General features: G+C 41.4%; 2 protein-coding genes across 13 annotated transcripts in view; both read right to left on the bottom strand.

The window, feature by feature from the left end:
* Window positions 1-12,408: 12,408 nt before the first annotated feature.
* Window positions 12,409-14,330, bottom strand: part of LOC126108499 (zinc finger protein 436-like) — a 501,483-nt gene continuing 499,561 nt past the window's right edge. The window contains exon 9 of the transcript XR_007523539.1: window positions 12,409-12,547. The gene's annotated coding sequence lies outside the window, so the exon portion shown is untranslated. The remainder of the gene's footprint in view (window positions 12,548-14,330) is intronic.
* Window positions 12,540-14,330, bottom strand: part of LOC126108500 (zinc finger protein 93-like) — a 501,709-nt gene continuing 499,918 nt past the window's right edge. For all 12 annotated transcript variants that reach the window (XM_049913764.1, XM_049913765.1, XM_049913758.1 and 9 more), the window contains one exon: window positions 12,540-14,218. In XM_049913764.1, the coding sequence (XP_049769721.1) occupies window positions 12,793-14,218 (1,426 nt within the window). In that variant the 3' untranslated portion in view covers window positions 12,540-12,792. The remainder of the gene's footprint in view (window positions 14,219-14,330) is intronic.

Raw genomic sequence — 14,330 nt, 5'->3', positions numbered from 1 at the left:
AGCAACACTTGCAGCCTTCCTTCAGCGCTGGTGCTGAGGATAGTGGAACACTGTCCGATGATGACTGTGAAGCAATTCCACTGGCGATGGTCCATCTTGAGAGTGTGAACGATGGGAAGCGAGAAACAGTTGGAATGCTTAATCCCCATGCGTGTGGAGCGAATTTTGGCCATCTGGTGCTTGAAAGTTCTGACAAAACGTTCCACTTCGACGTTTGACTGTGGATGGAACAGTCCACTAGTCGAATGTTGTATGTAATCGCATTCACAGAATGTTTCAAATTCATTTTACGTGAATTGAGGGCGGTTGTCTGACATGATGACTTCACATAAACCTTTGAGGCAAAAAATAGAGGACAACACCTGAACTGTGCTACGTGACGTTATCGAGTTCATTTGCATAGAATAAGAAAACTTGCTATACAAGTCAACTACAATGAACCAACGAGCGTTGCAAAAAGGTCCCGTGATTTCTATGTGCACACGTTGCCATGTTACTTGCGGCTTAGGCCAAGAAGAGAATTTTTGTGACGCAGCAGACTGATTTTCCGCACATGCGTGACACTGTGATGTCATCTATTTGGGTGTCCATACCCTGCCAATTACAATATCGCCATGCTAACTGTTTCGTACAAAAAATCCCCCAGTGTCGTTGGTGAAGAAACAGCAACGCTTCTTCTCGTCATTTTGAACAACAATCACACCTTTCTCTATAGCGAGGCGACGCTATGTCGATTTACAAAGTGTCGGTGCACTACAGATTCCTTTATGCTATGCAAGGAATGAGGCCAAGATGTGCGAATGTATGTAAGGAAAATGTTCAAATCTGAATCAGGTCCCGTGGCCTGTGCAATTTTCCTATAGTTCGACTGTAAAGATTTAAGTAATTCAGAATCCTGAGCATCGGTGTGACAGATACAGCAGAAGCGTCAAAATCTCTATCAGGACCAATCAGAAGAGGTGAAAGTGCGTCCACATTACCACGTTTAACTGTCGGACGATGCACAATCTCGTACAGGTATTGGGAAAACAACAAAGCCCATCTTTGCAATTTTTGGGCAGTCCGCACAGGAACCGGTTTCGTCGGATGAAACAAGGGCTGCAATGGCTTATGATTCGTTACTAAGTAGAAATTTCTGCAATAAAAATAGTGGTGGAATTTGGTGACACCATACGCTTTAGCTAAAGCCTCTTTCTCAATTTGTGAATAGTGACACTGAGCTTAGGACAATACTTTTCACGTGAAAGCGACAGGCCTTTCTTTATCACCAATTCTGTGCTAAAGCACTGCACCGGTTCCGTAAGAGGAAGCGTCAGCTTGCAATACAGCTGATTTGTCAGGATCAAAGTGAACTAAGCATCGATCACTGAGCAATGCATCTGTAAGTTTTTGAAAAGCCAATTGTCACTCTTCCGTCCTAACAAAGGGGACATTCTTACGACGCAAGCGATGCAGTGGAGCTGCGATCTGTGCAGCATTTGGTATGAACTGAATATAGTAGTTCATTTCCCCTAAGACTGACTGCAGTTCCGTGACGTTGCGAGGAACTGGCAAAGCTTCTTTGACTAACAAATTCGATTGAAGAGGATGTCCACCTTGACTGTTTATGACATGACCAACATACTGCAACTCAGGTTTGAACAAGTCACACTTGTACAGTTTACACTTAATCCTGCATAACACACAAAAAGAAGCACGCAAATTTGCAATATGACTTCTTGTGTATGACCTGCTACAACAATATCGTCCAAATAGTTTGAACAGTTTGGTGCTTGAGCAGTCAGCTGTTCCAAATACCATTGGTAAATGGCAGATGCAGAAGCACTGCCAAAAGGCAAACGCAAATATTTAAGTAAGCCCAAATGAGTATTCACTACACACGCTTTTTGAGATTCTTCATTGAGCGGTATTGAGAGTTCCGAGAATTCTCTCAGCAAGCTAGTTACACTGTCTTTCGCGTGGAATGCAGAAACAGGTAATACATTGCCCTGAATGTTAAAGCCAAACAAATCAAACGAATCGAGACCAAATATGTTCTCACAATTACGGGATTGTAGCACCATAAATGTCACTATTCGTGTATGCTAGCGATACATGGCAGGCAAAGTATATTTTCCAACAATTGGAAGGCGTCAGGTGCGTGCTCGTTTTAGACAAGTATGGGTAACCTAACATTTCATATGTGTGACGATTCCACAATGTAACAGAGGTACCTGTATCCAACTGAAATTTCCCATAAAGAAGGATATGAACAGAAAGTTTGTTGGACTGGTATCAGACTGAAGAAGCTGCTCGCTTGCTACTTTTGCTAATGCTTGTTGCAGATTATGAATATACCGCATTAATGACATGCGCCTTATGACTAGATTTTTTAGTGTGAGCCGAATTCTTATGTTTTTGTTCCGTTGCAAGCATACGGATTGGACATGCCCTTTCTTGCCATAAGCGTACACTGTGCCTGTCAAGAGGGCAGCCTTGGTGTTTGTACCGTGAATAACACTGAGGGCATGGCTTAATTCTGTTCGCCTGTGCAAGTGCCCGTGTTGCGAGCTCCTTACGCAGCATGGAGAGTTTTGTAGATCTAGTGATGCAATTAAATGTGCTGTCTCTTTATATGGTAATGTTAGCCAGAAATGGATACAGGTTTTTACAACTTTGAAATCAAATAATGTTAATTTTTGAAAACTTGTGTAAGCTGGTTTGTTTTGTTATAAGTATACCAGGGAGTAATGCTCACACTGAGAGAGTACTTTCTCTTATGAATAATAAGTACTGATGTAAGGAACAGAAGTAGCACAAACTTAATCAAATCTGAACTACAAGTTGCCATGAATTTTCCTTATTTGTGTAGTGAATTCCTTGAATTTGCTAAAAATTATGTAAAACTAGTGACTGAGGCAAAATCTGTTGCAAAATATGTGTAAGTAATTGTGATGTGTAAATAAATAGTCTACTTTTACAAATACTGCTTTGATTTTTTGCGAAATTTTGCCATGCTATTAATCTCCCTTATTTTTTTGTCAAGGATATAAGAATCTCCCTTATTTTCGTTTAGAAAAGTTGGTCATCCTACTAGGGACTCAATGTGACATATTGCTGGCTGCTCAAATTGTTCAGCCGACAGGACACCTGAATCGCATTGATCGAGTATTTGCACTACTTGCTGAAATGTTGGATCAGACCCTTTCAAAACCTGTTCTCTGAGTTTCACGTCAGTTACATTGTACACGACTGCACCACACAATATAAAGCACAATAAACACATTTAAATTAGCATTTTCTCGGCATATCCTACAAATCTGTTTTTACAATTAATGAATTGATAACTAGTGCTACCATATTCACTTATTGGACATAATAGTTAGTTAGCGAATCTACAACCTGATCATACGAAAATTCACTCTGAGTGACGTTAGGGAACAGTTTTTGGATGAGTCTAAACACTGCACTGCCTTCTGTGGACAATAGATAGGAAAGTTTAACAGAACTTGATACGTTGTGACCAGTTACGTGGTCTTCAAATTGTTGCAACCACTCGAGACATTCCTCTTCTTGTTCATGAAACTAGCGAAAATGAGGTATAGCACTTGGAACTGCTGTAGGTGTTGCTTGTGCTGCATTAGTAGTTTGGCTCATCATGATCTGCTGTATCATGTTTAGCAGAGAAAATATTTGCTGGCTCTGAAACTGAAACATCTGCATTAGCTGCATTGCATCTAATGCTGGCAGCTGTTGCGTCTGAGCAGTAGGTGAGATAGGTGGGCTAGGCATGTTGGAAGGGACAAATTAAAAAAAAAAGACAAGACAAACAAGAAAAGTAAATACAAAAGCAAAGAAAATTTCTGCAATGGCCACCTGAAAGCACTGCTTAGCAAAAACACGACTGTTAAAGCAAGTAAACACCCCTGCAAAGGAAAGACAAGAGAGAATTATGGCATCAGCAAAAGAAAAGAAATTTCCATGGCCATGAGGCACGGTTTTCTTTTTTATATGTTCATTGTCAATTTTTTTGTCTGCCCAGTCATCTAATATAGGGTGCTTAGGAAGCTGTAGCTGTTTTCTCAGATCGCCAGACAACAATTTAAGCAAATCGTATTAATGGAGTTTCTACAGTAACTTTAATTGGCAATACATAACTTTCCATATTCACAAATGTATGTCGCAAGCAAATGGCGGCATGCAAATACTCAATGTTCTTTGGCATATACAATTCCAACGCAACCAAAGCAATACAGTTCATAAGTCACCCCTATAGTGTTTTTATGACAGCTCATCTTCCACTCCGGCTGGGACTAGGTGGCCCAGTGCGTATATTCTCTTCGTATAGAGGCTACTCCTGTCTTGGTGTCGCTCTAGAGAGGGGTTCATTAGCATACTACTGGCTGACGTCGCCTCACAGCCCTCTCTGATCCTCCATTCTTGATCATCATGTCAACACTTGTGGTTAAACCAGAACAGAAAGATCTGGACAGAGGAATGGCGGAGGAAAAGTTGTGCAGCGCTATGACAGAGGAAGAGCTGGCTAGAATGAAGGAGGGGAACTATGGGGGGAAGAAGAGCTGGGCAGTATGATGGAGGGAGGAATACCTGGTCATAACAACGGTGGGAGGAAGACCTGGGTAGAATGACAGGGAGGGAGGTGAGCAGAATAGTGGGGGAAGGAAGATCTGAGCCGTATAGTGGGGGCAGGAAGATCTGAGCAGAATAGTGGGTGGAGGAAGATCTGAGCAGAATAGTGGGAGGAGGAAGAGCTGAACAGAATAGTGGTGGAGGAAGAGCTGGGGAAAATGGTGGGAGGACGAGCAAAAGTGTGCAGCCATGGAGGAGGGAAGGTGATCAGGGGTTGGGAGGAGGCGGAAGTGGATTTAGTAATGGGGGAACAGATGATGATGATGATGATGATGAGTTAGGTTGAGGGGACGCTCGACGTCTTGGTCATCAGTGCCCTGACGAAAAGTGAACATGAAACCTCATGGGTGGTAACGAAGGCTGTCCTCACATGCAGAGCAGTTTATAACGTACTAAAGTCTGCCGTTCTTCCCCACCACTTAAGGAATGAGGCCTATTAGTTCACAAAATTTCACCACTCTGTTAACACTGGTATCGGTATCGGTATCTGTGAGGACGGTGGGCAGATCTCCAGCGAGACCAAGGGCTGCCCTAATATCAGTATCCAAGACACACATAGCCACAATGTGCTGAACTGAAAGCGGCACACCACAAACTTCACAGAAAGGTGGATCCTCCCCCTGGAGGAGGAAGCCATGTGTGAAATGGCTACACTCGATGTGCAGTCTGGTAAGCAAAACCTCCTTCCAGCAGCGAGGCTGACAAGAAATCCGCCAAGCTTTTGTGGTCAGTTTGAGCGATCACAGTTAGTTGTTCGACACCTGCAACACATGATGCATCTGTAAGAAAATGAAATAATGGCGTGCAATGGAATGGGACATTGATGGACAACACCATCCCAACATGCTTCCTTGGCAGCTTTATCAGCCATGTCGTTACCCTGCATCCCAATGTGGCCAGGTTCGCAGCAAAAGATCGCCTCCTTGCCACGACATTGGAGCCACTGTAAGCAGTCATGGGTGAGCTGAATGAGTGGGTCTACTGGATACATTTGGTGAAGCATTTGCAGTGCACTAAGAGTCTGAACAGGCAAGAAAACTCGTACAGTGATGTCTGTGAACCCTCTCCAGCGCCATTAGAATGCCATATAACTCTGCATCATAATTTGTAAATTGTTCTGGAAGATGTACTTTAAAGCCCCTATCAGGGAAAACCCCAGAACAACCAAGAGCATTTCCCTGCTGGGATCCATCTGTATAAATAAACTAAGGGTACATATTTAAAATAGACGAAAACATAGTTGTAAAAACCATATCTGGAGTAAAATTTTTCGGGTACTGCGTCTAGCTTAAAATCACTTTGGGCCTCCAAAGACACCAAGGCGGCAGTGTGTTCCATCCCTGGGTGTGAATTTTCATGCCCGAGAGATCCAGATCCTTGAGGCAGTCTGTAGCATGTATATCAAATGGCTGGGTCGCTTGGGCCCGATTCCTGAACAGTCGTTCGAAAGTGGGTTGTACCAATGAACTAAATGTCAATGACTGAGGTGACGCCGAGATTTCCAGTGCCTGTCGAGCCAAAAGGATATGTCGCCAAATCCAGAGTGGTGGTCCACCAGCGTCTGCACACAGACTCTGAACTGGGCTAGTCTTAAAGGCTCCGATCGATATCCAAATGCCCACATGGTGGACAGCATCTAACATCCGGAGGTAGGAAGGACGGGCCGATCGATAGACCACGCTGCCATAGTCTAAACGTGATCGAACAAATGCCCTATAAAACTGTAGGAGGCGGGACGTGACAGCTCCCCATGTTTTTCCGCCAAGGCATTTCAAAATGTTTAACAACCGGAAGTGCTTTGTTCTTAGGTCTTTCAGATGTGGGAGCCATGTTAATTTCGAGTCAAATAATAAACCCAAAAAGCGCACTGTGTCTTGAAAAAGTAAATACGGTCCCCTATAGTAAGCTCTGGTTGGATAAAACTCTGACAATCACAATTAAAATTGACATACACAGTCTTCTCAGGTGACAACTGGAAACCAGTTGTCTGGGCCCAGGTTTCCAGCCTCCTAATGGTCAGTTGTAGCTGCCTCGTCGTTGTCGTAAGATCAGAGGAAGAGTAGAAGATTGGAAAGTCATCCACAAACAAAGAACTGACTGCAGAGGAAATGCCACTGATAGCGATGGCAAACAATGTGACACTGCCCTGGGACACACCATTCTCCTGAACATAGCAATCTGACATGGCATCGCCAATGCGATAACGAAAACGCCTGTACTCAAGGGAGGATTGGATCAGAAGTGGCAGGCGTCCATGTGGCTCCCATTCATGAAGTTGGCGAAGGATGTTGTACCTCCAAGTAGTGTCATATGCTTTTTCAAGGTCAAAAACCACACAAACTAAACGGTTTCGGCGTAAGGAGGACTCCTGTATCGACGTCTCCAGCAGAATTAAGTTGTCAAGAATGGAACGGCAGTGCCTCAAACCACACTGGGAGTGGCTCAGGTAGCCTCGAGACTCGGGCAGCCAGACGAGTCGGTGGTTGACCATACATTCAGGAGTCTTACCCATACAACTAGTAAGGGCGACACTCCAGTAACTGTTAGGGGCGATACAGTCCTTACCTGTTTTACAGAATGGAATTAAGATTGCCTCCTTCCAATTCGTGGGGTACTGTCCATCAAACCAAACCTGACTGAAACGAGAGGGGAGCTGACCTTTCACTTCAGGGCACAGATGACGAAGCATGGTATAATGGATCTCATCAGGTCCTGGAGTGATGTCTCTGGTTGCAGCTAAAGCTGATTCCAGTTACCGCATGGAGAATGGTCGGTTGTACACTTCTTCACTGCACGAGAAAAAATTGAGCTTCCTCATCTCTGCAGTCTGACGGAATACCTGAACAGCAGGAGCTTGTCTGGATGACTTAGTAACAGTAAGGAAGTGTTCAGCTAAAACGTGAGCCATCTCTTCTGGTGTGTCCAACAAGACCAATTTATTTGACAAGGCTGTAAGGGGATGGGGACTACCCTTGCGTGAAATCCATCTTATTGATTCCCAAACGTGTGCAGCAGAAGTGGACCAATTAATGGAAGTCGTGAATTCCCTCCAGGAAGCCCTCTTCCATTCTTTGATCACTCGCCTTGCATGTGCTCTTGCAGACCTGAGGACATGAACATTGTCTGTAGTTGGACACCATTTGAAGTTCCAAAGAGCTGTCCATCTGGCCCTGATTGCCAATCGACAGTCGACATTCCACCAAGGTACAGGCCTTTGTCCAAGGTGGTTACTAGACCTGGGGATGGACTCTGCAGCAGCCCTTTGGATCTCATGAGTGATATGGGTCACCGCCTCTTGTGCACAAACCTTTCGTTCATAAATAGCCTGTCGACTGTACTGTAACCAATTTGCGCTTTGTATCATCCACCTGCGTGGTCTCCTGCTGGCGACTGTCCTAGGCGCCAGACGAATTCACACTGGGAATTGGTCACTAGAATGTAAATCTGGAGACTCTTCCCAGGGAACTGAATCTGCAACAGCTGAGGAACAAAAGCAAAGATCAATAGCTGAAAAAGACCCTGTAGCTGTGGAAAAGTGAGTCATCTGACCCACGCTCAAAAGGCAGATATCCTCAGAATGGACGAGTCACTCGATCAGCCGAACCCTGGAACAAGTAGTAGCCGAGCCCCACAGCCCGTTGTGGGCATTGAAGTCACCCACAAGAAGGAATGGGCGCAGAAGTGCCTCGAAGAGTTCTGTCACTGCAGCCGCACCCAAAGGTGGGGGGGGGGGGGCTGGTACAAAGAACACATTGTGATAGTAAACGATGAGAGAACTTTCACAGCAATTGCTTGGATGGTCGTAGTAAGAGAGGAACAGGAGAGGAGTGGTATCTGTCATCAAGAAAAATAGCCACTCCACCTTTAGCCCTGTCTGCATATGTGGTAGCCCCATAATGTTGGTGTCTCTGCGAGTTTAAGATGCATTTCTTATAAACAGATGCAGAAATGTTTATCCTGGGCCAGCAGCTGCAATTCTTCCAAATGCAAGCGATATCCATTCAAATTCCACTGCAACACAGAAGTCCCTATGGAAGCCATTGGTTAGCAATAGTGGTTCTTTCCTTTCTGCCTTGGAGGCAGTGATTTACCAGGGAGGTCAGGGGGAAAGTTAGCCAGTTCTGTATTCTCTAGTTCCTCCGACTGGAGGTCAATATCTTCAAGAGCATAGTCGCTGTCAGATAGGAAGAGCACTCATCGATCCAAAGGCTTACCTACCGCTTTATTGGACTTAGAACTACTTTCAGAAGGACGTTTTTCTTTACTGACAGGGGGAGGAGACTGCCTGGGTTGCTTGGATGGCTTAGGTGACTTCTGAAGTTTGGGAGTGGTATATGGCTTAGATGGTATGTCTACTGCTGACGGCTTCTGAGCTACATCAGTTGCAAGTGGAGCATTTCCCCCCACAGGTACAGTAACAAGTGCATGTGCTCATACTTGAATCTGTGGTCTGGGTTTGTATGAAGGCATCACACTTAGCTATTGGTGTTTTAAGGGCTGATGCAAAAGAAACTGCAAAAACCAGTGGTTACATGGCTTTGAAAGCCTTTTTAGCTTCACCATAGGGTATGCGTCTCTGTACTTTTAACTCTTGAATTTTCTTTTCCTCATTGTAAACCCCACACTTAATGATCCACACTGGGTGATCCCCAGAGCAGTTAACACATTTAGAAGGAAGTGTACAAGAAGTCTCTGACTCGTGAGCGAGGCCTCCACAATTGCCACATGTAGCCTTCCCGATACATCCCATAGTGGTATGGCCAAATCTTTGACATTTATAGCATCGCATGGTGTTAGGAACAAATGGGCGAACCTTAAGGCAGATATAGCTGACAAGGATATGTTCCAGTAATTAGGGAATACTAAGAGTTAGAATATACGTTGCCAATTTTTCCAGTTTTCCATTGACTCTCCTCATATAATTCTGCACCTCTGTGATGCCCACATTCTTCCACTCTTCACACAACTCCATGGGGTCCATCTCCATTATATCAGAGCAGGTAACCACGCCCTTAGTATACTTATATACCCACATAGTTTATATACCCACATAGTTTATATACCCACATTGGGAGCATGCTATGTTCCATATGTGCTGCAGCAATGCCCTCAAATGCGCACTTTTCGCCCTTTATACCTAGAGTGCTGCCGACTAGTTAACTTGGACCATCTTGTCATTTATATTTTCTACCCCATATCTGGCTGCTATGATGTGTTTCAGTGATATGTCTTCCTGTGATCTCATTTTGCTGATTTCGACTTTGCTTTATGTCTTACTGCTTATCAGGATTAGCTTCACAGCATTTTTTATTGTCAACTATTCTTCTAAGGGACAGATCGTTGAAATACTAAGACTGACACACAGGGTGTATTATTCCATGTCATTGCATGCAGTAACTCTTGCACTTACTCTGAAAGAAACAATCTGAAGTTGTCTCCATCAGCAGGTGTAAGAATAGTGTCTAATATCTCAACAAAATGATATAACAGATGGATCTCTGAATCCGAAATTTCTGAAAGAGACAGCGAAAAGCATAAAGTGAAATCAAATTTACTGAAAAATTTGATTGGAAAGAAAACAATTTTTGTCAACTTTAGCACACAGTTAACGATGTTTCTTGGGACTCACTATTTATTTTATTTTTGACACAAGATATTTCACTGACAAATACAAAGGCTTTTGAAATGCCTTCATGTTTATTCCACATGTACAGTAAAGAATAGGGCAAAAATCGTATCAGATTGACAAAACATTTAATGTTCAGTTAATTATGATATTTAAGTATGCATCTATAACCAAAAACATATACAAGTAATTTCCATTTCCCTTAAACTTTTTATGTCATAATTACACACAAAATTGACATTTCTATACATTCCCATTAACTGTTTAGGCCCTTTATAGCTTTGTATGGATGAAATGCTCCTTCCTACCAACAGTTCAGTATGAACGTTTCTAATTATGTATGTCTGATCTCGAAAGCTACAGTAAAGACAGAGAATGATTAAATACATGACCGAAGCAGGTCATCCATTTTCAACACAGCAGAAGTTATTGGAAATTTAAGAAATGCATCACCAATTTTCAATAATGGATGAGAGCTGTTCTGTAGCCATTCTACTTAACTTTTTACACATATTATATGTGTTAAATATCAAATTTACAAGACATGTATTACATACTATATACTTACTTGAATATTAGATGGCTAAACTCTCACCTGCCAGGAATTAAGTTCTCACTCTAGTAGAAAATCATTCCTGAAGCTACACCACTTCTGACACCATATGAATATAATTGAAATGATTTTAAAGAGGTTCAGAACAAACTTCAATATATGAGAACAAGAAAGAAATTATCACCATACTCCATTCTCCCTATGAAGTAGCACAATTCTTTTGGCAACAAAAACACAATAAACAAAAACTGTCATTGATGGCTTTCATGCCTCACACAAAATGAGACAGTATAATTGGCGTATGAACAGAATGCAACAGACTACATAGGAGAAGGACACATGAAGTACAGAGGGTATTATCAACTAATAATTATGTAGGAACACTGAACTCATGATGTGCATTGAATATGACATGTAATTATCAGAATAGTTTATTAAAATCAAATAACAAGCTGTTGACAGAAATGTCACCTTTAAATCACTACATCTGTAATGACTTAATTTCCAGAAATCCTGATAATCAAGAACTATTTTCTTTTCACCTGCTATAATGGTACTCTTGGTGGTAACAAATTTTATAAAGTAACCAGGCTTCACAGGCAGCAATCCAGATATACTCAGCACATTGCACCATGATACTTCAGTATCTGTTCGCCGAGGAAGCCCAGATGCACATTACTTAATGCAGATACACACATTAGTTGACAACGTAGGTCTCCAGAAGGGAAATGGCTAAGTATTACCAATCAATAAGGACAAATGGCTGACAAGCAGGAAAAAATTCACTTCTGTTTCCTTTACCACATAAGAAATCAAAACGGGTTGCAATATGTAGGCAGCAGAAGATATCATTTTACAGCCAGAAATTGACAGATTCAGTACTTTATCCTATATTTACAAAAAAATACCACTGTTTTAGAAACAATAAAGAACTATCTTTTATGGAACTGTCAATTATTTCAACAGAAACGTATTCCACAGCTAGTTGATTGCAAAGGCGTGTCATAGAAAAGCACCACAATTGATTAATATGAGGTGGAATCAGATTCTTCAGAAAACACTAACAATCAAGCCTTATTATACATGTATAAATATAGAAACTTACACAAGCAACCTTCAGACACAAATGTTGATACGATGAACAATATTATATAACTATTAACTAATAAAAGTTTAAAATGTTCCAAACATAAATCAATAATGAAGTCTCAAAAGAAAGTTTCTTCAAACTATCTGTGGCATATGAAATTTAAATAATGTTTTGATATATGCATAAACATGTAATTCAATAATGTGTCCAAAAGTGCACTGATTATTACAACAGGAGAAAATATATATTTATTGTACTACAACCATATGTACAACGCTAAAGTCGCTGTTTAGACTGTTCTACTGATATTTTACAAAACTACCTTAAATGAGAATAAATTATAATTACCAATATCAGCAAAACTACACTGGTTAAATACATACATTAAACATAATTCTCAATTTTCATTTAAATCTTCCAAAAGATAAATAAACACAAGTAGAACAAACACTTCACACACACACACACACACACACACACACACACACACACACACACACACACACACGGCTGGTTACAAGGAGCTACTTTTAGCCAGTTTACACACGCAACAATTATCTCTCAAAATACAACCTTTAAAAAGTTGGTCTGCATTTCCACATGTAAGATTTTTCACAAAAATCTGTAAAAATTTTTCGACTACGCACACCTGACAATGATCAGAGCTCTGATACTTTAAAAATGGGCTCTCCACAACGCATTGATATAAAATCATAATAATATCTAAAACAATTCCCTCTGTGCAATTACTGTTTTCTGTCTTCAGCACATACTGCTTCGAAAATCTAGTGGAGTTATTTATTGCAGCTGATCAGTGACATATTTTTGTGAGATCTGTCTTCTGTATTAATATACCTCTTCAACTTATCGAAATTTCTTTAAAATATTCCACAGTTATAAAATTTTTGTACCCTGGCGAATGTGTATTAACCTATGCGCATTCAGACTACCAGACTGAGTAAAGGCTTTGCCACAAATGTCACATTTGTACGGTCTCTCGCCAGTATGTATTAGGTTGTGTTTCTTCAGACAGCGAGACTCGGTAAATGATTTGCCACAAACAACACATTTGTGTGGTCTCTCACCAGTATGTATCAAAACGTGCTTCCTCAGTCCACCACGCTCCGTAAATGATTTTCCACATACTTTACATACGTGTGGTTTCTCACCAGTATGCCGTAATTTGTGCGCCTTGAGACCACGACGATTAGTAAATAATTTCCCACAGATATCGCATTTGTGTCTTTCCTCGCCATTGTGTATTAATGTATGGACGTTTAGATTCCAAGAATTTGTGAACGATTCACCACAAACATTACACTTGTGTGATGCCTCACCAGTATGTTGTATTAAATGGGCCTTAAGAATATTTAACCTTGTAAACGATTTGCCACAAAAGTCACACTTGTAAGGTTTCTCCCCAGTATGTATTAATATATGATGCTTCAAAGTATCGGCTACAGTATATGATTTCCCGCAAACATGGCATTTGTGTGGTCTGTCGCCAGTATGTATTAATACATGCTTCTTCAGGTTACCACATGCCGTAAAGGATTTCCCACAGATCTCACACTTGTATGATCTCCCACCGATATGTATTTGGGAATGCGTCTTGAGATGACTAGGCAGAATAAATGATTTCTCACAAAAGTTACATTTGTGCGGTCTCTCGCCAGTATGTGACAGAGCATGCTGCTTGAGATGACAATAGTGAGTAAAAGCAACCCCACAAATTTGGCATTTATGTGGTCTATTGTCAGTATGTATCAAAGAATGTTTCTTAAGACTGCGCAACGCATCAAACGATTTTCCACAAATGTCACATATGTGTGGTCTCTCATCATTGTTTGTTACTGAAGGACTTGACTGACTATAGGATTCACCAAAAATATCAGATCTGTTTGGTTTGATATTAGAGACTATGCTATGTTGTTCACTTTCTTCTTGGTTAGTCCTTTTTTCCACCACTGAATGCCTACTCAAGCCATCATGGGTATGAAATACTTCACCACATGTGGTACAGATATGAACAGGTGGCTGTACACCATCAATATGTGTAAACACATGGATTATTAGACTGTACTTTGACAAAAAGGTTTGCTTGCATGAACTACAAGTGAATTCATTTTCCTTGAAGCTGTTATTACTTCTAGCACATAGGGCATTATCCTGTTTAGAGAAACACAGTTGATTTAGAGATCCACTACCAACAACATGTGTCGCTTTCTCTCCATCAATGTCCAGCTTCTCACAAGTCGCTCCCTGCAGGTGTGTTTCTTCACATCCAGTGTTAATAGACTCATTAGCGATTTTAGTCAACCTGAAGCATGAACAGAAAGGTAGTAAATATCTCATTCTCTAGATACACAAACATTACTTCAATAGTCTACAAATTCTTATTTCTAATGGAGAAATAGTTTCAAGTATACACA

The sequence above is a fragment of the Schistocerca cancellata genome, chromosome 11 (genome assembly GCF_023864275.1).
Source record: "Schistocerca cancellata isolate TAMUIC-IGC-003103 chromosome 11, iqSchCanc2.1, whole genome shotgun sequence".
In the NCBI taxonomy this organism is placed as follows: Eukaryota; Metazoa; Arthropoda; class Insecta; order Orthoptera; family Acrididae; genus Schistocerca; species Schistocerca cancellata.
Note: the sequence above shows the minus strand (reverse complement) of the source record. Positions and strands in the feature narration are given on the sequence as shown.